The 22,204-nt window shown below is 49.4% G+C and overlaps 2 protein-coding genes across 4 annotated transcripts; one reads left to right on the plus strand and one right to left on the minus strand.

The window, feature by feature from the left end:
* Positions 1-443: 443 nt before the first annotated feature.
* Tmem25 (transmembrane protein 25) lies at positions 444-5,323 on the plus strand. 2 transcript variants are annotated; one of them, XM_013009440.1, is made up of 8 exons: positions 444-539; positions 810-1,118; positions 1,897-2,187; positions 2,398-2,529; positions 2,858-2,888; positions 2,995-3,095; positions 3,259-3,348; positions 3,460-5,323. In XM_013009440.1, the coding sequence occupies exons 1-8, from the start codon at positions 470-472 to the stop codon at positions 3,531-3,533; spliced, it is 1,098 nt and encodes a 365-aa protein (XP_012864894.1). In that variant the 5' UTR covers positions 444-469; the 3' UTR covers positions 3,534-5,323. The 2 variants fall into 2 exon arrangements, with proteins under 2 accessions (XP_012864894.1, XP_012864893.1); XM_013009439.1 differs by having other exon boundaries at positions 3,262-3,348.
* A 352-nt stretch (positions 5,324-5,675) lies between these two features.
* On the minus strand, positions 5,676-20,439 carry Ift46 (intraflagellar transport 46). Of its 2 annotated transcripts, XM_013009887.1 has the most exons (13): positions 20,206-20,439; positions 19,489-19,585; positions 17,621-17,700; positions 15,470-15,622; positions 14,669-14,808; positions 12,918-12,992; positions 12,674-12,767; positions 11,768-11,896; positions 10,279-10,400; positions 9,719-9,785; positions 7,556-7,616; positions 7,213-7,298; positions 5,676-6,099 (listed from the first exon to the last, which is right to left on the minus strand). In XM_013009887.1, the coding sequence occupies exons 3-13, from the start codon at positions 17,663-17,665 to the stop codon at positions 6,004-6,006; spliced, it is 1,068 nt and encodes a 355-aa protein (XP_012865341.1). In that variant the 5' UTR covers positions 17,666-17,700; positions 19,489-19,585; positions 20,206-20,439; the 3' UTR covers positions 5,676-6,003. The 2 variants fall into 2 exon arrangements, with proteins under 2 accessions (XP_012865341.1, XP_012865342.1); XM_013009888.1 differs by lacking the exon at positions 15,470-15,622.
* Positions 20,440-22,204: the final 1,765 nt, after the last annotated feature.

Consider the following 22,204-nt stretch of genomic DNA (forward strand, 5'->3'; position numbering starts at 1 on the left):
CCCTGGTCAGGGACTGCGGCGCCCGGCAGACCTGAGCAGTTGCTCCCCGAGGGCGCCAGGTGAGCCGCCGGGATGCTGCGGTGACACCCCCCGCCTGGCACCCACCTCCGCCAGAGCCTCCTCCTCGGCCCACGGCCGTCAGGATTGGAAAAGGGGCCTATGGCGAGGGAGGGGAGAGGGCAGGAGAGGGGCCGGGGTCGGAGGAAGGGCGACCTGTTGGGGGCAGGGGGCGTGTAGGCCGACTGTGCGCGCGCAGCCCGGCGCGGCCGGCGTCCCCCGCAGCCGGGGCTGAGTGCGGCGCCCGCCGCGCGTGCAGGCGTGCGGGCGTGCGGGCGTGCGGGGTGGGTCGGTGCCTTTCAACTTGGCTGCTCCGTGGCCTCGGCGAGCCCGTGTACATCCCCGGTTCCCGGGAGGATTGTAAGGCCAGCCTGCTCGCCGCAGCCTGGATCCCAGGCCCTGGCCCGCCGCCATGCGGCCGCCTGCGGGCCCAGCCACGCTCCCGCGCGCGCTGCTGCTCCTGCCAGTCCTTCTGGGCTCAGGTACCCCCCTGTTCGTTCCTTGGTTAAGTGCTTGTGAGAGCCAGAGTCCCTTTGGTGCCTTCTGCCTGCGTCTTCCCTCGGGGTGCCTACCCACGCCGGGCCCCGAGGGCCGAGCCTCCCCTCCCGCCCCTCCCTAGCCTAGGGTCAGCTGAGAGAACTGAGCTGCCCTGTCTTTTGGCATGCCGCCCTTCTGTAACTGAACCTCATCCTGGTCACAGAGCAGAACCCACCTTCCCCAGCCCTTCCCAGAGACCACCTGCTATGTTCCAGGTTGGGGGGAACTGGCACCACAAATTGATGGTCAGACCTGGGCAGAGCGGGCACTTCGGGAGAATGAACGCCACGCCTTCACCTGCCGGGTGGCAGGTCCTGGCACGCCTCGACTGGCCTGGTACCTGGACGGACGGCTCCAGGAAGCCACCACCTCAAGACTTGTCAGTGTGGGTGGGGAGGCCTTCTCCGGAGGTACCAGCACCTTTACTGTCACTGCTCAGCGGGCCCAGCACGAGCTCAACTGCTCCCTGCAGGACCCAGGCCGCGGCCGGTCAGCTAACGCCTCTGTCATCCTCAACGTACAGTGTGAGTACCTCTGGAGTCTCGGCAGCCGGAAAGCCGGTGTTCAGCGGGACTTTTAGTTGTTGTTTTTTCAGGTAGACTCTCCCCATTTAGGCCAATTGGCTTCAAGCTCCCAATCCTCCTTTGCCCCAGCCTCTCACAGGCTCAGATTACACGCATTGCCAGGATGCCCAACTTGAGCAGGGCATTTAGCAAACACTTAAGATGCCTTACAAAGAGTAACTGTCTTTTCCCTCACACTGACCCTATGAGGGAATTTCCTCTGTGTGTGTGCAGGGGAGGGGTGGGGTGTGCACAGTATTGGGACTTGAACTCAGGACTTGAGCTCTCCCTTGGCTTTTTGGCTTATAACTAGCATTCTGCCATTTGAGCTACACCCCTACTTTTTTCTATTAATTGGAGATGAAGAGTCTCTTGGGTTTGTCTGTCCTGGGCTGGCATTGAACCTCACTGCTCAGATCTTAGTCTCCTGAGTAGCTAAGATTACAGGCATGAGCCACTGGCTTATATTACAAAGGAGTAAAATGAGACATAAAGAGGTCAAGCAGTCTGCCCAAGGACGCATGGGATAAGAAGCAAGGCCAGGCTGTGAATCCGGACTCTTACCTGGATTTATATTCTTAATTATTGTGAGAGGTCGTCTCGGTAGCAAGCCCAGCCGTCCTGTTCTTTGGTGTTCACTTGTAAAAGGCTCCGGACTCCCTTCTCCCACCCAGTTGGGGAAGAAATGCCCGAGTAGGAGGGGCTGTGCTGAGAGTGGATTGCCTCTGCTCTGCCCTAGTTAAGCCGGAGATTGCCCAGGTTGGAGCCAAGTATCCGGAGGCTCAGGACCCAGGCCTCCTGGTTGTCTTGTTTGCTTTGGTGCGTGCCAACCCACCTGCCAATGTCACCTGGATTGACCAAGATGGACCAGTGACTGTCAACACCTCTGACTTCCTGGTGCTGGATGCTCAGAACTACCCCTGGCTCACCAACCACACTGTGCAGCTGCAGCTCCGCAGCCTGCCACACAATCTCTCGGTGGTGGCCACCAATGACGTGGGTGTCACGAGCGCCTCGCTTCCAGCTCCAGGTGAGCAGCACGGGCAGCTGGTCCAGCGAACCCGCGGGTGCACGTGGGGATCACAGCACAGAAACAGGAGAATTTGGTGGCCACTGAGCGGGCCTTGTGAATAAGCTGGCCCAGCTTCCTTGGGCAGGAAGGGCCAGGTTGTCTGTCACCTGTGACACGGAAGGGTTGGGGTCCTACGCATTTGGAGCCTAACTGGCGGGCACCCTGCAGGACTCTGGGCCGCCCGGGTGGAGGTGCCGCTGCTGGGCATCGTTGTGGCCGGAGGGCTTGCCCTGGGCACCCTCGTGGGCTTCAGCACCTTGGTGGCCTGCCTGGTCTGCAGGAAAGAAAAGAAAATCAAAGGTAGGGCCAGGCGCTGGGGCCGAGGGTGGCTGGAGGACGGAGGCAGGGTTGGGAGGCAGCAAGGGTGGCAGGCGGAGCTGGGCCCACGTCATCTCTGACCGTGTGGAGCAGCTGCAGGGGGTGGCTGTGGCAAGGCTATGGGTAGCAGGAGAAAGCACTGGAACCCATCTCTGATCCTAGAGCGAGGGCTGGGCGTTTGAGAGACCCCTGTTGCCTGAGGGTCCCAGGCCTGAGAGGGAATATGGGGGGCAGAGCCCAGCGGGAGCGGACTCAGTGACTCATTAGCATAATTTCTTTGTCCTCATTAGCATAATGTCTCTGTCCTCAGGCCCTTCCCGACGCCCATCTCTGATCTCTAGGTAATTCTTCCTGGTGCTGGGTGGAGGGAGGCGTGAGGAAACGTGGGGTTCTGAGAGGTCTGAGGAGGTAGGCCACAGAGCATCAAAGCACTGTGCCACCCCATAGTGACTCCAACAACCTGAAACTCAACAATGTGCGCCTGCCGCGGGAGAACATGTCCCTCCCGTCCAACCTTCAGCTCAACGACCTCACTGCCGATCCCCGAGGTACATGTAGGACCCTGCTCTTTGCCCATGCTTTATCTTCAGAAGAGCTTCTGAAAAGGCTCTGGAACTTAGGAGGAAGGGACTGGGCGCCCCTGGGCACAGCCCTCATCCTGGGTATATCTCCATTCCCCTTCCCCCGCCCAACACACACACGGTCCCCCAGCAGGGAAACCAGTAGAACAACCAGTGGCTCGGAACAGCAGCCGGCCAGAGCTTCTGGAAGCTGAGACTGGGGGCCTTCTCACCAGCCGAGGTACGCGGGAGGAAGGGGCCCCTTGCCTCTCTGCCTATGTAGTGAAAGCAGCCTGAGGCTAGGGGACAGGCCCCTCAAGGTGAGCCCTCTGGGGGAACTTTGACCCCGCAGGCTTCATCCGCCTGCCCATGCTGGGCTACATCTACCGAGTGTCCAGCGTGAGCAGTGATGAGATCTGGCTGTGAGCTGCGTGGGGGAGACGGGAGCGCTGCCCCTGGGCACCCCCAGCCACCCCCTGCCCCACTGGGTTGCCAGCACGAAGAGGCCCGTGCTGCAGCCGCCTGCTGGCACTCCCACAAGGAGTCCCCCGGGAGCTGCGCGTGGGACGTTGCGGTTGCGCTGGGATCTGATGCACGAGGCAGGACTGCCAACCAGAACTTGGTCCTTTGCGCTTCCTGGTGCCTAGGCCCAGGCAGTGGACGCTGGCCAGGTGAGTTTCGGTGTCACCTGTATGGTGTAGGCTGCTAGGTGCCCACACGGACTCCTCGGCACCTGTACAGGAGGCCCGGAGGCTGCCTGCCGGCTTGAGGGACAAAGAGGGCCCTGCGTGTCCTTCCGACACTATGTAGCTTCGTTCCCTCAGGGAAAATGTAGTCCCCAACTAGCTGCACAGGAACAGCCTAGGCCCTGGGGCCGTTGGCAAGCACAAAGGAGCCCCTTTGCTGCACACCTCTGCCCTTTCCCACCTGTGCCCCACCTCCTCTTGGGCCTCTACGCCCTGGGCCTCCTCCTGGCTGGGCTCTGGAAGCCCCCTTGGCCCTGCACCCATGGTGTTGGGGAGGGAGAGGTGACTAGTGTGGTGGCATCCAGGGTAGCATGAAGCTATGCATCCTTTTTTCTTGTTAGCACTTTAAGCACATCCCCTAGGGGACGGGGTGCGAGGGCCTGGAGCCCCGCTGGCTTCCCCAAGTTTCCTGTGATTCACTGTGTCCCGAGTTCTCAGGATTGATGGTTTCCCTCTCAGCATGTCTCCCTCCCACGGACCCCAGCCCCACATCAGCCGGAAGCCCCCGGCCTGCCCCATCGTGTTCTTTCGGGGTTGGTTGTAAGCAGAGATAGAGGGACATGGAGAAAGAGGGAGACCAGATACCCCCAAATGACCTCAGAATGCTTTAAGAAGCAACATGGAAGTGCTTGAATAACAGAGTGCAGAGTATATTTTTCCCTTGTTGCTCTCTTGTTTTGTAATTGTTCTCACATTATTGCCCAGGACAGTGCTGAGCACAGTAAACTCAAACATGAAGATGATGTCTCTGCTTCATTTCTTCAAAAACATTTTTAAATTTATCCTTTTTAAAGTCAATGGGTTTGTAAGGAACGCCTCCTCTCTCGGTGTGTTCCCTGTGTATAGAGTAGGCTGACAGTGTAGCACGTTAGCATCATCTCTGCCCCTCTTGACTCTCTTGTGCCTTTGGAATCCTCCGGCATCTCTATAGCCAGTTTTCCACGTTGAACAGCCTTTGTGAGACACAACTAGCATGGCTGCAGGCTTCCTGAAGGGAGCATAGCTGATGCACCCCAAAATATTCCTTGAATTTGTCCACCTATTCCAAGCCACTGTCATCTCCCACTTGGATTACTGCAATAGCCAGGCTCCTGGGGCCACAACAGACAGGGCTGCAGCTGGCAGGTGGGTGGCCTGTGAGCAAGCAGAGAGAGAGCCCTCCCATCCTGGCCAAAGTAAATTTCAGGAGAGAAGTGGTTCTTTCAAACAGAAAGCCATCAGTTCCCCAGCTGGATGGCCCCTGAACCGGCTCAGTTCTGCTACTGCGAGGTAGCTCTCAGACTGTTTCCCTTGCTCTGACTTCAGATGCTAGGTCCAGGTTGTTTAACCTGCGTTCTGATCCACCAGAAATTGATGGAGTTCCCATCACCCCTCCTTGAGTTTCACTCATTAGTGTGAGCGGCTGACAGCCCTGAGAGCCACTGCTGGCTTATGGCAAAGGACATTACAAAGGACAGGGATGCATGGGGTGAGAGCATGAGATGTGAAGGAGGGATGAGTGCGCGAGGGGAAGCGGCAAGCCTCCCGTCCTCTCTAGGCCTGCCATCTTCTAGGAAGCTCCTAGAAAGAGCTTCCACATATCTAACTATTCTGGAAGCTCTAGGAATCCTGTTCTTATTTTTGGAGACTTGGAGACAGGGTCTCACTACGTAACCCAGGCTAGACTCCATGATTCTACTGCTTCAGCCTTCCAGGTGTTGGATTATAGGTACGCCTCATCATGACTATCTCGGAGGCCTGCTTTGGAGGTCCAAAGCCCCTCAACGTTATTGTAGTCACTTAGGAAAGTAACGAGTCAGAAACTAGATGAAAACCAACAACATGCCATCACAACCCGACAGAGCATTTTTATTTGTAAAACAGTTGCTAACAAACTTCAGGAGTGAAACAAAATAACTCTATATCCCTAAGAAAGCATCTTTCCTTCTGACCCATGCTCTGCGGGTCTCAGCAATCTGGTCCTTGTTCTGACGGAGGAATGGGTGAGCAACTCCTGGGGGAAGGCAGTCGGAGACAGGCGGAGTCAGCAGTTCAGAAACGTTGTGCTCTGAGACAGGAAGAGGTACGGCCGGGCCCAGGTGCGGAACAGCAGGCGCCAGGAGGCTGACAAGGATCTCTCTGCCCCTGCTTGAAGCTGAGCCCGGGAAGGCTTAGCTGAGGGTTAGCGTCTCTACATCTCCAGCTTGGGAGGTGGAGTTGGATGGAGGGGTGAATACTTTCTTGCCTTCAGCCAGAGCTTTAAAATGCTGTGAGAAGGGGAGAGGGAACAGATAGCTCTAGGATAAATTCCAGTTGCCACATTCTACTTGCTACATTTACTACCTCTTTATAAACCTGTGGAGCCACACCCGATGGCTCACAGCTATCATCCTAGCTATTCAAGCTGAGGTCTGAGAATTGTAGTTCAAAGCAGAAAGATCTGTGAGACTCTTATCGCCAATTAGCCAGTCACCCAGGAGTTGTGGCTCAAGTGGTAGAGTGCCAGCCTTCATCAGAAAACCTAGGTGGCTCACGCCTGTAATCTTCCCTCCCTACTCAGAAGACTTAATCTGAGGACCATGGTTTGAAGCCAGGGCAGAAAAGTTACCATGAGACTCTTATCTCCAATTAACCACTCAAAAACTGGAAGTGGAAGTGGAGCTATGGCTCAAAGTAGTAGATCTTGAGCAAACGAGCTCAGGGACAGCACCCAGACACTGAGTTCAAGCCCCATGGCTGATCCTCCTCGCCCCCGCATAAAAGCACAAGGACCAGGCCCTGAGTTCAAGCCTCACTAGTGGCACCAGAAAATATACTTTATGGCCAGGCGCAGGTGGCTCACGATGCCTGTACTCCTAGCTATTCAGGAGGCTGAGGTCTGAGGATCGTGGTTCAAAGCCAGCCTGGGCAAGAAAGTCTATGAGACTCTTATCTCCAATTAACCACCAGAAAACCAGAAGTGGCACTGTGGCTCAAGTGGTAGAGCGCTTGCCTTGAGCTGAAGAGCTCAGGGACAGTGCCCAGGCCCAGAGATCAAGACTCACAACTGACCCCCCCCCCAAAAAAAAAAAAGAACACACTTTCTGATTCAGTTTTTTTCCCCAGTTCTGCTTCCAAACTAGAAATATATACTTTGCCTCACCCCCTTTAAAGAAGAGCAACCCCCTTCGTTCCTGCTTCCATTCACAAGGCCACCTTGAGAGCTCCCCTCAGTGAGCGCTGCCAGGGCACCGCGCCTCCTGTGCTTGCTCAGCCATGGGGCGGGCACGGCCGCCCAGGCAGGGACATCCTCCATTGGCAGGACACCATCCCAGAGGTCCAGGACCATACAGTGTGGTGACTCGAGTCACAGTAAAAGTCAGCCCCTGATCTTATCTTACCTGGGAGTTCTTGAATTCTGAGTACAGGGAGAACAGCAGGTGGAGAGACTGGATCCGACTCTTGTAAACAGGGATGTCTAGGATGGCTGCAATGAAGAACAACTTCCAGAAACAGAACCACACAAGTCTGGGTCTGCTCAAGCTAGCCAGTCGCCTCCCAAATGGGATGTGTTCCTAGGACTTGAGGGTCAACCATCACCAGCAACTAGTCGCGTAAGCTTGGATTCCACCCTCAGCGCAGCGGGGCCGGGGCCGGGGCAGGGGCTAGGCGCAGACGCTACAGGAGGGATGCAGCTACCCCAAGGCAGGGCGGGGCGGGGCGGGGCGGGGCGGGACTGCTCACCACAGATCATGTCTATGTACTCAGCCAGGCTGCAGTCGATCTCAGCTGTGGGCAGGCTCACCTGCAAGGGCGTGGGATGGGCCACTGTCAAAAGGCTCAAGGCTCAGTGGGCCCAGCACCACTCTCTGAAAGAAGAGCGCTCCTAGCAGTAAGATGCGCTTTGGTTGAATTGAATTTCCCCTCAAATTCCCCAACTGTGAAGTTCTAACACCATGTACTCTAGGATACCACTGTACTTAGAGATAGCGTCTTTATAGACACAGCTAAGTGGAAATGAGGTCATTAATGTGGGCCTCTAATTCCAGGATCTTGGCAAGAGTTGAGAATAGACAGGTGACTTCTGTGAATACACAAGAAGATGTCAGAGAGGGCCCAGAAGAAAGCAGCCCTGCAGACCTGATCTTGGACTTCTTACTGTACTCAGACTGGGAGAAAACAAATTCTATTTTTTAAGCTACAGAGTCTTTGTTACAGCAGTGCTAGCAAACGAGTAGATGCTCTCATTTCAGTAAGATGGAGTCAGTCATACTACCACAGTAGTGGATGCTCTATCAGGACCAAAAGGCTTCCAAGGTAAAATGCACTACGATGCTGTCTCTCAGTGTGTCCTCTGAAGGAGAAATCTAGGCTTATGTCCAGGCACTGAGTGACTTGACGGTGTAATGCCTCAAGGCCCTGGGACACCATAGGAACAGAGAAAATGGATTCAGCAACTCACTCAGATGAGAGGCTTTGAATCGAAACAAGTTATAATGGTTTTCTCTTTTTTAACAACAAAGAAACAAATTTGCTTTTTCCAATTTAACAATATAACATTGCCATTTCTTCCCATGAGAGCAAAATGATACTAGATTTGATGATATTACAAATATTATTTGACTGAACAGCGTTCTACTGAATGGATTATCCAATCCCTTAATCCAGGGCTAGGTACAGATCAGTGATAACACATACACCTAGCATACATGAGGCCCTAGGTCCCATTCCTTGTACCACTAAAAAGACGACAAAGAAAGGAGAAATAATAATTAGGGTAATTATGGCATAAATACCTCCTGTGGAGAGGACATCTAAGATGAGAGCTCAGGCAGTGCATATATTTACCAAAGAAATTTAGAATATTCATGATAGCACTATTGGAAAGTACAAAACTGCATCATCAAATGGATGAGCTCATACTCATATGTTTATTAAATGATGGAATATCCACATATGGTGGCTCACACCTATAATGTCAAAATACAGGAAGCTGAGGCATGAGGATCATGAATTTAAGGCCAGCCTGGGTTATAGCAATACCATGTCTCAAAAAAACAAACAAAAAAAACAAGCTGGGGGCCAGTGGCTCAATCAGCTTGTAATCCTAGCTACTCAGGAGTCTGAGATCTGGTAGATCACAGTACAAAGCTAGCATGGGCCAAACCATAAGACTCCATCTCCAAAATAACTAACAAAGTCAGAATGGAGGCATGTATCAAGTGGTACAGCTCCAGCTATGAGTAAGCAAGTTGAGCAAGCATAAGGGCCCTGTGATTAAGCCCTGGGACCAAGAAAACAACAGTAGCAATTGCAAGAAAATGGAATGCCATCGATTTCCAAAAACAAATGAACGACTACACAAAATAGGATGAAATTACTAATAATGTTGAGAAAAGAAGACAAAAAGAATAGGTTCAGGGCTGGGAATGTGGCTCAGTGGTAGAGTGCTTGCCTAGCATACATGAAGCCCTGGGTTCAATTCCTCAGCACCACATAAACAGAAAAAGGTGAAAGTGGTGCTGTGGCTCAAGTGGTAGAGCGCTAGCCTTGAGCACAGAGATGCTCAGGGACATTGCCCAGGCCCTAAGTTCAAGCTCCAGGACTGGCACCAAAAAAAAAAGTAGGTGCAGATTTAGAGGAAGTACAACAATAAGCAATCACAGAAATTGGAACAGTGGTTTACCCAGGAGGAGGGCTCAGCATGCTGGGAATGTTGTTTGCTGATCGCGCATGCTGCTTACACAAGTGTATCAACTGGCAAAAATGAATCATTGCTTGGGGTACCTCTACATTGCAATCTGACCATGCATTACATACCAGTTTCAATGTAAGGAAGAGAAACCCAGGCCCTGGACTGTGGAATGAATGGCACAAGTTTCTTACCTCCTGCCACTTTCCACTCACCTTGCCCAAAAGTTCTTCAAAGTCTGGGGACCACTCCTGCATCAGGGTGTCAATGTCAGGCATAGGCCTGAGGTAGAGAGATAAATGTGAGCACTGACGTCAGCACCTCTGGCTTGGGACATTCTAGGACCCAGAGAGGTCTTCAATCACCCGCATTAGGACTCCGGGAGAACCGAGACTGGGCAAAACTCATTTACTTGGAGCCTGGACTTTGGAGGAGCTGGCTCAGGCGTGCTGCCAGAGAAATCTCAATCTTTATGTCTGCAATTGTGCCAGCAGTTGCCAACTTTTCAATTTCTAAAAAGTACTGTGAAGAAGTACTATTTTTTTAATTTTAAAGACCTCAAGTTGATCAAATTTGCCTCCATTCTTGGCTTTCTCCTCAGGAGCGAAGGCTCACGGTGGTGAAGGTGGAGGATATGGAATCTTTGCTGGGCATGGTGGTGCAAGTATGTAATCCTAGCATCCAGGAGGCAGAGGTGGGAGATCAAGAGCTCAAGGCCAGCCTGAGCTATACAGAAGGATCCTTTCTTAAAGAAAAAGAACGCATTAACTCTCACCGGGTATAGTGCACTGTTGCTGGGGGCTTGGACCGGTGTAGCTCGGAGATGCTTTCAATCCAGGTGTCGATGGCTTTGGGATTCTTTTCCGCATTTTCCAAGCTCTTTACTTTCATATGTTGCTGGAAGAATAAGAACAGTGGCTGACAGCACTGAAACAGCGCTCATTCTTTACAGAGTGGCCCATCAGATCTGCTGCTGCAGAGCCAGTGAGGGAGCTGATGGCCAGGGCAGCCTGAGCAACCTGAGGCCAATCGTAGGAACCGTTAAGAGCATGGGGTAGTGGGCTGCTCCCAGGGTGGTGCTACTAGAAGGTGGTGGAACATTTAAGAGGTGGAAGGCTACAAAAAAGAGATAGGGCCTTGACTGGGAGGTCTTTAGGACACTGGGGGTGTGCCCCAGGAAGACTGCAGGGCCCACTATCTTTCTTTTCTTTTACTTCTGGCCATGAGGTGCATGTTTTTTCTCTATCATGCACTTCTACCACAGACCTAACACAAGGGACTGAGTCCCGCAAATCAGAGCCAAAACCAATCTTTTCTCCTCATAAGCGGATCACTCAGCCGTTGGTTACAGTGACAGACCACTGACTGACCCAGAAATCCTGACGACTGCTTGGAGCTAGGGGAAGGGAGCCGGCCAACAGGGCAGGATGGAAATGCCAATGTAAAACGCCATTTCACAACTACAAGAATAACTAGGAATAAAAAGTGTTTCTGAGGACATGGGCAAGTTGAGATGAATTTCCATCAGTGGCGGGATGTGAAATGGTACTGCCACTGTGCACAGCTCGGCAGCTCCTCAGAACGTTCAGTTACCACACGGCCCTGCACTCCCACCCGTGTGTGCATCCAGAGAACTAACAGTATCTTCCCGTGCAAACACGTGCGTGTCACTAGTCATAGCATTAAAAGTGGAAACACCCAACAAATGGACAAACAAAATGTGGTATATCCACATTAAAAAAAATAGGAATGGGTACCAGAGTTTAGGAGAAGGGGAGAATAAGTACAGAACTTTTTGGAGTGAAGAAAATGTTTTAAAATTAGAAAATGACCAAGTGCTGGGAACAGAACATGCACAGGGCTGTGGATTCGATCCCAAGCATGACACACACAGAAAAATAATAATTCAATAGTGACAGTGTCATATGCTTCCATACTGAAAATAAGTGGACGGTCCCAATGTAAAAGGGTGACTGTAGCCATGGAGGCATGGCTCCATGGTAGTACACCAGTCTCTCAAACTCAGTACTATCCCCCCAAAAAGCTTTTTAACTAAAAAGGATGGATCTTTATACTGTTTTGTAGAATGGGAACTTCTTTGTACAACTAAAGATAATAATAATTTAAAAAAGGATGGATCTTATGGTGTAGAAATTAAATGTCAATAAAGCTGAACTGGAACAGTTGGTCTGGCAGCAGTCAGCTATACAAATGTCAGCCAGGCTTGGGCTCTTGGCCGGCTTGCTGCAGCTGGCCAGTCTTACTATGATATTGTGCTGCTTAGAATTCTCTGTTAACCAGAGCGACAGCACCGTCGGGTCCGACTGCTTCATAGATGGCTCATCCAGTACCAACAGGCCAAGGTTGTCAGGCTTTCCATCCGGGCGTGGAACCTGCAGGAAAAAGGCGAAAGTAGAGAACAAATGGGAGGTTGTAACAAAGCCACAGCTGCTGTTTCCAGTAAGTCAGAAGGGAAGTCTTCTGGTTCATCGTTATTTCTAGTATTAAATGAGAGCATGTTTAGCTAGGTACCAATGGCTCATGCCTGTAATCCTAGCTATTCAGGACGTTGAGGTCTGAGAAGACTGTGGTTCAAAGCCAGCCTGGGGAGAAAAGTCTGTGAGATTCTTATTGCCAGTTAACCAAAAAATCAAAATCAAAAACAAAAACACAAAACAAGAGTAGCTCATGTGGGGAGCACCTGGCTTTGCGTGAAAATGCTAAGGGACAGCACCCAAGCCGAGCTCAACCCCTAGTACTGGCATACATGCACAAAAAAATAAAACTCCAATGACAATTTATTTATGAAATTTATTAAGACAGCCACTACTAGTGAGTTAGCAGAATTGTTAGAAGGGTCATTTTTAATTTTTTTAAAAAAAGAAGGATCATAGCCGGGCACTGGTGGCTCACGCCTATAATCCTAGCTACTCAGGAGGCTGAGATCTGAGGATCACCATTCAAAGCCAGCCCGGGCAGGAAAGACTGTGAGACTCCTATCTCCAATAAACCACCAGAAAACCGGAAGTGGCGCTGTAGCTCAAGTGGTAGAGCACTCACCTTGAGCTGAAGAGCTGAAGGACAGTGCCCAGGCCCAGAGTTCAAGCCCCACGACTGACAAAAAAAAAAAAAAAAAAGAAGGATCATTTGTCAAGATGCTCTGTCTGTACCTTTAAGAATGCATCAATATCTCCAACAGCTGGGATAAAATCAGGAATGAAAGGTTTCAGTTTGTGGTCCAGGTCGATCAACTGAGGCGTGTACCTGGAAGACAGTGCCAAAGGAGGGGGGAGGCTGTCAGAGAAGCTGCTCCACTACCCAGGCTACAGCAAGAAGCCTGGCCTTGTCCCCGAGTGGAGAGGAAAGCCGGGCAAGGCCAGGCAGTGGCACTCAGTCCAAGGTCCTTGTTCTCACCTACTGATGTACTGGAAGAGTTCCTTAATCTCAGCAGAAACGGGCAAATGCTCATAATCTGCAGGATCATAAGCCCTGGGGAAAGGAACATACAGGATGGTTAAAGGGGCCAGAGCAGAGCCCTGGGTTGGTCAGGAAGCTGGCGCCTAAAGCTAGAGCCTGCCCCTGCCACACCTGCTTTCCTGGTGGCTTCCCAGTAACTTTACAGCCCACTACAGTTAGTTCTCAATCACATCTGATCTAGAAGGGAAAAGCTGCAGAAAATTAAAAATGTGAACCAGGAGCCGGGGGCTTATGCCTGTAATCCTAGCTACTCAGGAGGCTCAGATCTGAGAACTGCAATTCAAAGCCAGCCTGGACAGGAAAATCCATGAGTTTTTTTTTTTTTTTTTGTCAGTCGTGGGGCCTGAACTCTGGGCCTAGGCGCTGTCCCTCAGCTCTTCAGCTCAAGGCTAGTGCTCTACCACTTGAGCCACAGAGTTACTTCTGGCTTTTTCTGCTTATGTGGTGCTGAGGAATCAAACCCAAGGCCTCATTCATGCAAGGCAAGCACTACCACTGAGCCACCTTCCCAGCCCAAATCCATGAGATTCTTATTCCCAATTAACCACCAGAAAACCAGAAGTGGTCCTGTGGCTCAAGTGGTAGAACATCTGCCTTGAGCTGAGGAGCTAAGGGACAGCACCCAGGCCTATAAAGTTCAAGCCCCATGACCGACAAAAAAAGAAAAATCAAAGGCTGGATGTATAGATCAGTGGTAGTGTTTTCCTAATGACTCTGGATTTAATAATACCTGGCACTAAAATAAATATACTAATTATACACAGTGAAAAGTCTTATTTGTCTCACACTCCATACCCTTGCCACTAAATTCTCCCAAAGGTAACCAGGCAATCTGCCTGATTTTGCAAGACCCTTCTAGAGACACATACATCATCTGCTGCACACACACCAGGAACACTAAACTGCTTCAACACTCAACAGTACCTCCTGTAGAGCTACTGTAGAAAGCCATCATGTATGAAATTTCTAATGGCTGCACAGATTTCTACTCATGGGCTATCCCGTTGTATATTTAGCTAGTAGTTCTATTTCCTTTTCTTCCTTCCTATCTCTCTTTTCCTTCTTTCAGCTAGTTCTTCTCTTTCTTTGCTTAGAGATAGGGTTCTTACTATGTTGTCAAGACAGCCTTGAACGCCTGTGCTTGAGAGATTCTCCTGCCTCAGTCTTCCCAGCAGCTGGGAGCATAGGCCCAAACCATCACACTGGGCTAGCGGGCTAGCAAATGTTCATTAGAATCCAGGGCTTCACAAATACTAGGCAAGTGTGCTACCACTGAGCTACATCTCCAACCTAGTAACTGTATGTTTGGTTTTCAGGGTTTTCTTTTGGTCAGTCGTGGGGTGCTTTCCTGAGCTTTTTCTTGCTGAAGGTTAGCATGCTACAACTCTGAGCCACATTGCCGCTTTAGGTTTTCTGGTCATTCATTGGAGATAAAAGAGTCTCATAGGCTTTCCTGTCCTCAGCCTCTTGAGTAGCTAGGACTATAGGTATGTACCACTAGTGCCTAGCTTAGTAGTAATGGTGTGTTAAATGCAGGGTTTTTAGAATGTTTTGATTAGAGTCTGTAGGGATGGATCATGACTGATTTGGCATGAGAGCTGAACAGGATGACATTTTTCACTTTGGTATCATCCAGCCCACTGTGGTGGAAGACAGGGTCTTCCTCCTTGGCATGGGGTCCCTCCTACCCTTCCAGAGGCGTTATATGCTCTTCATCATCATCATCTTCATCAGAATCTGTTTCTGATGAGTCATCTTCATCATCATCATCATCCTCATTTTCACTGAAGCCCCGCTGAGGTGTCAGCTGTGAGACCTTCTTCTTCTCCTGGGATAGGGCAGGGCAGGATGGGCAGAGAAAGGTTTGTAGACTGGGGACATAAAGTACTCTGCCAGCGTTGCAGTGTTCTACCCAGAACACCACCCCCCTCCCTGAGACACCTGGCTCCTAACCGCCAGAAGGCAAGCCTTCCACTCTGCTCAGCTGCACACTGGACCCCACTTTCTGAAACCATATCCCTCTACCAGAGGCTGTGTGTAAATTCTACCCAATTTGTACCTATTGCTAAGGAGATTCTAGAGACTCTGTGAACATTATCTGGACAGCTTCAACGCTTAAAACTAAAGGACTTGCTGAGAAAAGGATGGTCACTTTCCTTTGGGAGGAAATGGAAGAAGGTAAAGTGAGGCAGACAAACTTTAGAGTTTGTGAGATCTTAGGACTCACATATGGAAATCTAGTATTTGATTTGCTGAGTAAACAGCTTGAGAATACCAAACACAGAAGGAACAAAATCAACCCTGAGCCTGAATTCTGACTCCAGCTCTGTGACGAGGGCTTTCTCTCCACTTTTGTTGAGTGATATTTCTCTCAGTGGAGTATCGTACCTAACTGTATTTCCCTTCCCTTCTCCCATGAGGTAAATGTAACAAACACAACAGTCTAGCTCAGGATGAGGGCTCCCTGCGCTCTTGGCGTGATAACCTACCTTTCTGAGCTTCTGGCTGTCTCTGTACCATCCCACCCTGTCAAGTCCATGAGAAGGGATCTGGTGGCACTTGGGACTTGCAGAGGCAGTTGGGATGGGGTCCATGTCTTTAACTCTGTGGCCTGGAGCCTGTGGCATGCCCTCCCTTAGGACCTGAAGGATGACCAATTGGCCCCCTTTAAAAGTAGGTTTTGAAAGCTTGGTTTCCAAATGTTCTATGACTTATGTCAGTCCTAGGTCTTTAAAGTATTACTATGGCTTCCTACATTGTTTTCAACATCCCTCCCTTGAGGTGTCAAAGCTCCTGGGTTTTGTTTTTTGTTTTTTCAGTCATGGGGCCTGAACTCAGGGCCTGGGCGCTGTCCTTCAGCTCTTCAGCTCAAGGAGTACGCTCTACCACTTGAGCCACAGTGCCACTTTTGGCTTTTTCTGCTTATTTGGTGCTGAGGAATCAAACCCAGGGCCTTATGTATGCGAGGCAAGCGCTCTACCCCTGAGCCACCTTCCCAGCCCTATTTTTTAGTTTGTTTTGTTTTGATAACATAACCCAGTTTGAATACAGGGCCTCATGGCACCAATGAACCGCTCCACCGCACTCACGTTCTGAAAGGACACTGAGGTGTAAGTGGTGGTCATGTGCTAGGGCTGCGTGTAACGGCTGCGAGGCAGCGTGCATGTGAGATCCCACCTGGTTCAAGGTTGAGGCATCGTCCCAGCTTCCTGCTAGAAATAGGGCATTCCTTAGGTTCACATAAGAAGAACAAAGGGAATCGGGGTTGTTTTGTACTACTACTAGGGCTTAAACTAAGCTTTCCTTTAGCCGGTTTGGTCAAAGGCTAGCACTCTACCATTTTAGCCACAGTTCCATTTCTGGCTGTTTTGCTCATTAGTTAGAGACAAGAGTCTCACACACTTTCCTGTTGGGGCTGGTTTCAAACTATAATCCTCAGATCTCAGCCTCCTGAGTAGTTAGGGTGAGCCAGCAGTGCCTGACACTGTATGTCTTAAGATTTCAAAAATTGCCGGGTGCCACTTATAACCTTAGCTAAGATCTGAGGATCCAGGTTCAAAGCCAGCCCAGGAAGAAAAGGACCCATGAGATTCTTATGTCTAATTTACTGATCAAAAACTGGAAGTGTCACTGTGGCTCAAGTGGTAGAACACAGCCTTGGAAACAAAGAGGCTCAGAGACAGCGGCCAGGTCCTAAGTTCAAGCCTCACAAAGGAGGTGGGGGGATGGGGCATGGTGAGGGTGGAGGGGTGTGGAGGTGGGGGTGGGGGCCCGCAGCAGGCACCAGTGGCTCATGCCTCTAATCCTAGCTATTCAGGAAGCTGAGATCTGAGGATCATGGTTCAAAACCAGCCCAGGCAGGAAAGTCCATGAGACTCTTATCTCCAATTCATCAAGAGAAAACCAGAAGTAGTGCTGTGGCTCAAGTGATAGAGTACTAGCCTTGAGCTGAAGAGTTCAGGGCAGCACGTAGGCCCAGAGTTCAAGACCCATGACAAAAAAAAAAAAAGGGAGAGGCAGGCTAGGAAGGTAGATCAGTGGTAGAGTGCTCGCCTTGCATGCATGAGGCCCTGAGTTTCAATTACTCAGCACCATATAAGGAGAAAAAGCCAGAAGTAACTTTGTGGCTCAAGTGGCAGAGCACTAGCCTTGAGCTGAAGAGCTGAGAGACAGTGCCCAGGCCCAGAGTTCAGGCCCCATGACTGGCACACACAAAAAAAGTTTTCCAGCTATTTCTTATAATCAGGAAAAGTATGAAACACTACCCTGCTTCAGATAAAACTCCTTACCAAAAAATCAGCTATAACATGAGGCTTGGGTCAAGGATGTGGCTTGGTGGTATGGGACTTACCTAGCACATGTGAGGCCCTGGGTTTGATCCCAGCAACACACACACACACACACACACACACACACACGCACGCACGCACGCACATACATGCACGCACAGAAGTAGGGGTTTATTCTGAAGAAGAGTCAACATCTTAGACCCTGTACTCCTATTTGTCTTCCATGAGCTCAAAGGTAGCCAACCACTGAAGAGTGATCAGGAAAAGATTCCTGCGGCTCTGGTGTCATTTCCAGCTCCCTCCTGCACACCCAGAGCAGAAATTCTCTGAGAAGCTGTGGGTTATACCGACCTTGTTATTTTCCTCTTCATACTCATCACTGCTGTTATCGGCCATGGTGGTGTTAGGAGGATGGGCAGAATGAGGAAACCCTTCAGAGAAAAGTGTTCCAGTTAGGTTCAATTATTTCTAAAGGTTCGTATTGTTAGTTTATTACATGTTGTGCTTTCATCATTTCATAAACCCGCGTCTCTAAGAGTCTCTAAGTCTCTCTCCTGTGTTTGCAACTTCTGTTACCTCTATTCTGGACTTCATCATCACAGTCCAAACCAAGTTCACCTCAGCTCAGCTATTCCCACCATCTTGCCATCTACTACGCAACTTCACCTTTGTGCCTTCACCCCCTCCTCCTCCTAACAGCAACACAGCCTCCAAAGCTCTGCTTCTGAAGTTGTGGTGGCTCATCTCTGTAATCCTAGCTACTTGAAAGGCTGAGATCTGAGGATCAAGGCTGAAAGCCAGGCAAGATAGGAAAATCTGTGAGACTCTTATCAACAACTAGCAAATAAAAGCCAGAAGTAGAGTGTGCCTCAAGTGGTAGAGCACTAGATTTGATCAAAAAAGCCAAATAAGAGTAAGTGGTGGGATGAGAATGTGGCTTAGTGGTTGAGTGCTTGCCCAGCATTCCTGAGGCCCTAGGTTCAATTCCTCAGTACCACATAAACAAATAAAACCAGAAGTGGTGCTGTGCCTCAAGTGGTAGAGTGCTAACTTTGAGCAAAAGAAGTTAAGGGAGAGTGCCCAGGCACTGAGTTCAAGCCCCAGGACTGGCAAAAAAAAAAAAAAAGCCAGGTGCCGGTGGCTAACACCTGTAATCCTAGCTACTCAGGAGGCTGAGATCTGAGGATCGGTTCAAAGCCTGCCCAGGCAGGAAAAGTCCATGAGACTCTCATCTCCAATTAACTACCAGAAAACTGGAAGTGGAGCAATAGTTCAAAGTTGTAGAGCACTAACCTTGAGCAAAAGAATTCAGGGATAGCACCCAGACCTTAAGTTCAAGTCCTACGACTGAAAAAAAAATCTTCCTCATCACCATTTTCCATAACAGCAAACATTTTGCCTTCATCAATGTACAAATACATTTGCATTTATGTTTGTTCATGTATTGGTCATCTGTCTCCTATACACTAAGATAACAAGAACAATCTGTCTTTGTGTATACCTATTCCCAGACATAAGGCGGGCATGGTACCTATATACGAGGCATTCAAAAGTGTTATTCAATAAATGAATGGTGTCAACTCCTTTAACAATATTCTGTTAAGTATCTTCAAAGTTGAGCAAATGAGTTTGGATGAGGAAAAACAAAACCAGCAACCCCTGCAAACTGAGCAGTCAGTAATAAATTTAAAATGTTATAGAGTTGTGCTGAAGGAAGAGTCTACAATCTGCTAAACTGTAATTTCTCTCTCCTTAACTAGTTTGAAAACAAAGCCAGATGTCTTGGCACTGGAGTGGATCCTAGTATTTTAAGGGTAAGGCAGGATGATAGTGAGTTCAAGATCCCCACCTAGACTACACAGTGAGGCACTGATTCAGAAAATCCAGGGGATTGTGATTAAAAACCACAAAAGTCCACAAGACTCTAATTTCAAAAGCAACCAGCAAAAAGCCATAGTGGAGGAATGATTCAAATGGTACAGCACCAACTCTAAGCAAGCAAAGACCTGAAGCCTTGAGTTCAAACACAGTTACTTGCTAAAAAAAGATGGGAGGGGGGAGGAGAGGGAATCGTTAAGTGCTTGACTCTCTCTCATCTAAGCACTTGACAACTGACTTTGAAAGTCAACATCAGCTATTATGAACTCAGAACCTGTTGCATATAAACATGAATCCATCTTTAAGAACAATTTCCCTTCTTCCCTCTTCATTCTTCTTACCTTGGTTTCCTGAGGTTGGAGTACAACTACTTGCAACCTCTTCGGAATCCTTAATCTCTAGACGTTCATCATACGTCTGGTTCTCAACAATCTTGGTCTGAACAAAAGAAAACATGATTACACAGCTCCCATCATGGGACATAAACATTAAGCATCTCCAAGGAGATACAAACCAGCAGAGGCTCCTCTTCCTTACCCAAGGCACCGGTTTGCAGGAAACCTTTACCCCATCCAAACTTAAGTCATCCTGACCCTCATTTTAGGAACTGCTGGTAGAGTGGCTGAAATCAGAGAGAATCGTGGAGGAAAACAACAGCCAAACTCTCCAGCAGCTCTCTGAAATCTGTAAGATACACACACACACACACCCGCTGATGGTTTTTCAGGTTGGGTTAGTTTTCTCCCAAAGCTACTGGGGTTTATTAGAGAGTGATTAGAGAGTGAAGGGACTGCAGAGGCTCTACAAAAAAGTCCATCTCCGGGATGTGTGTGTGTGTGTGTGTACTGAACTCCAGTTTCTCGATCTCAATAATACCAAAAGCATCACTTCTATCTCCACCAGTTTTGCAAGTCTGATCCCACTGAACAGGAAGTTTCTTGGAGAGTAAGGGACGCGGGACAGTTGGTGGCGGGCTTGGACAGGCGCTGGGGGCGGGGCGTCGTCATGGAGACGGGGAAGGCCCAAGCTTCCGCGGGGCGGGGGAGAGTACAAATTACCTGTAGCCCCTCCGAATCCGTCTCCTCTCTATGGAAAGAGCCCCAGCCTAAGACTGGGGTCTCACTCCAATCTCAGACCAAGCGACTCCCAGGGACTCTCCTAGGAGCAAGCCGACAGCTGCCTGTCGCTAGCCACAAAGTACAGAAAGAAGAGGAGCAATCGCGAGACTTGATTCCCAATCGCGAGTCCTCCTCCACGTAGCCCCACGTAACGCCTCGTCCCGCTTAGGTTCTCAACGCGCCGGAAGGAGAGAGCAAGGAGCGAGCGAGGTGCGTGCAAGGAGCTTCCGGTAAAGCCTCTGGACGCTCTGGGCAGCCAAGTTGCCTGTCTATGCTTTCAAGAAAAGCTTTTGTGGCGGCATCTAGCGGCCGAAGGTGGAAGAACGGGCTGATGAATTTCTGCCCTCCCATCTGAAATAGGGTTTTTCTGATTTATTTTTCCCTGGGCATGCAGCTTCCCCTAGATCTGTCTAATCAGAGTTTCTATACATTTGCCAGGGAGCATCCCAAACACTTTTTTTTTCTTGTCGGTCGTGGGCTTGGACTTGGCGCCTGGGCGCTGCTGTCCCTGAGCTTTTCCCACTCAAGGCTAGTATTCTACTACTTTGAGCCCCAGCTACTCTTCCGTTTTTCTGGTGGTTAATTGAAGATAAGAGTCTCAGGGGCTTTCCTGCCTGCGCTGGTTTTGAACAGGTGTGAGCTACCCAGCCAAATAAAGAAAAAAAATGTACATGTTACAGTTCTGGAGGATGGCAAGCCTAAGAGCATACATGACAATGGCATCTGAGAAGCATTGAATTACAGAGTGACACTTTTTGAAGTCTATGCTCAACGTGTGTGTGTGTGTGTGTGTGTGTGTGTGTGTGTGCGCCCCTGCTGGTACTGGGGTTTTAACTCAAGGCCTCAGGCTCTCCTTTGGCTTAAATCTTATTTTCATTCACGTTCAATTTATTGACATCTTAAGTTCTTAGTATTATCTGTGGTAATGGGAGTTTATGAACATACATCCCAACATTTAAAATTTGTTGTATCCATTCTCAGGGTCCTTAATGGCTTTGACTGTAAGGTTTGTATCACGGCACTATTATTGCCAGCTTGATCTAAATCTCCGCATAAACACATTTGCTTGGCCTTTTTTTTTTTTTAATCAAGGTTGGCATTCTATCATTTGAGCCACACCTCCACTTCTGGTTTTTTGGTAGTTAATTGCAAATAAGAGTCTTGGGGATTTTTTTCTGCATGGGCTGGCTTTGAACCTTGATCCTCAGATCTCAGCCTTCTGAGTAGCTAGGATTACAGGAGTGAGCCACTGATGCTTGGCTTCTGTCTCTTCTTATTTTTTTTATTTTGAAATTTTTCTTCTTTATATGATATCCCAAGACCACCTCAGTTAATCACTTAGGGACGTTGTGTGTGTGTGTGTGTGAGAGAGAATACCATACAGAGGAGTTACAATTACATGGACAAGATAAGGAGTACATTTCTTATCAAGCATTGTTGCCTCCTTTGTTTCCCCTTCCCATCCCTTCCCGTACTCTCCCCCTCCCCACCCAATCCTCCCCCTCCCCCCTCTCTTCTTTAAACCATGAAAACCTACTACTTCTGAGGCACTCCTTTAAACATGTTCACAAGGATGCATTCTGCAGTCTTGTTGAATGTCACATTTCCAAAGAATAGCATAAACTGGTCCTTACTGAGCTTCTGAAATTCATATTCATGGCCTTGAGAGCTGCCATGAGGCAATAATTCCAAAGAGGATTTATACTTTTTTTAATAAGTAAGAATGAAGATATGAGAGAATAATGAAAGTGGTGATACTGATCAAGATGCATTATAATCACAAATTAGCACATTGACTACAACTACAACTGAGCTTGCTTGATTTGTTTGGCTGATGCTACATCACTTAAGCCATACCTCTTGACTGGCGTTTTGCTAGTTATTTTGGATAGAGTCTGTTGAACTTTTCTCCCCAGCCTGGTTTTTTTTTTTGGGGGGG

The sequence above is a fragment of the Dipodomys ordii genome, unplaced genomic scaffold (genome assembly GCF_000151885.1).
Source record: "Dipodomys ordii isolate 6190 unplaced genomic scaffold, Dord_2.0 Scaffold10, whole genome shotgun sequence".
NCBI lineage: Eukaryota > Metazoa > Chordata > Mammalia > Rodentia > Heteromyidae > Dipodomys > Dipodomys ordii.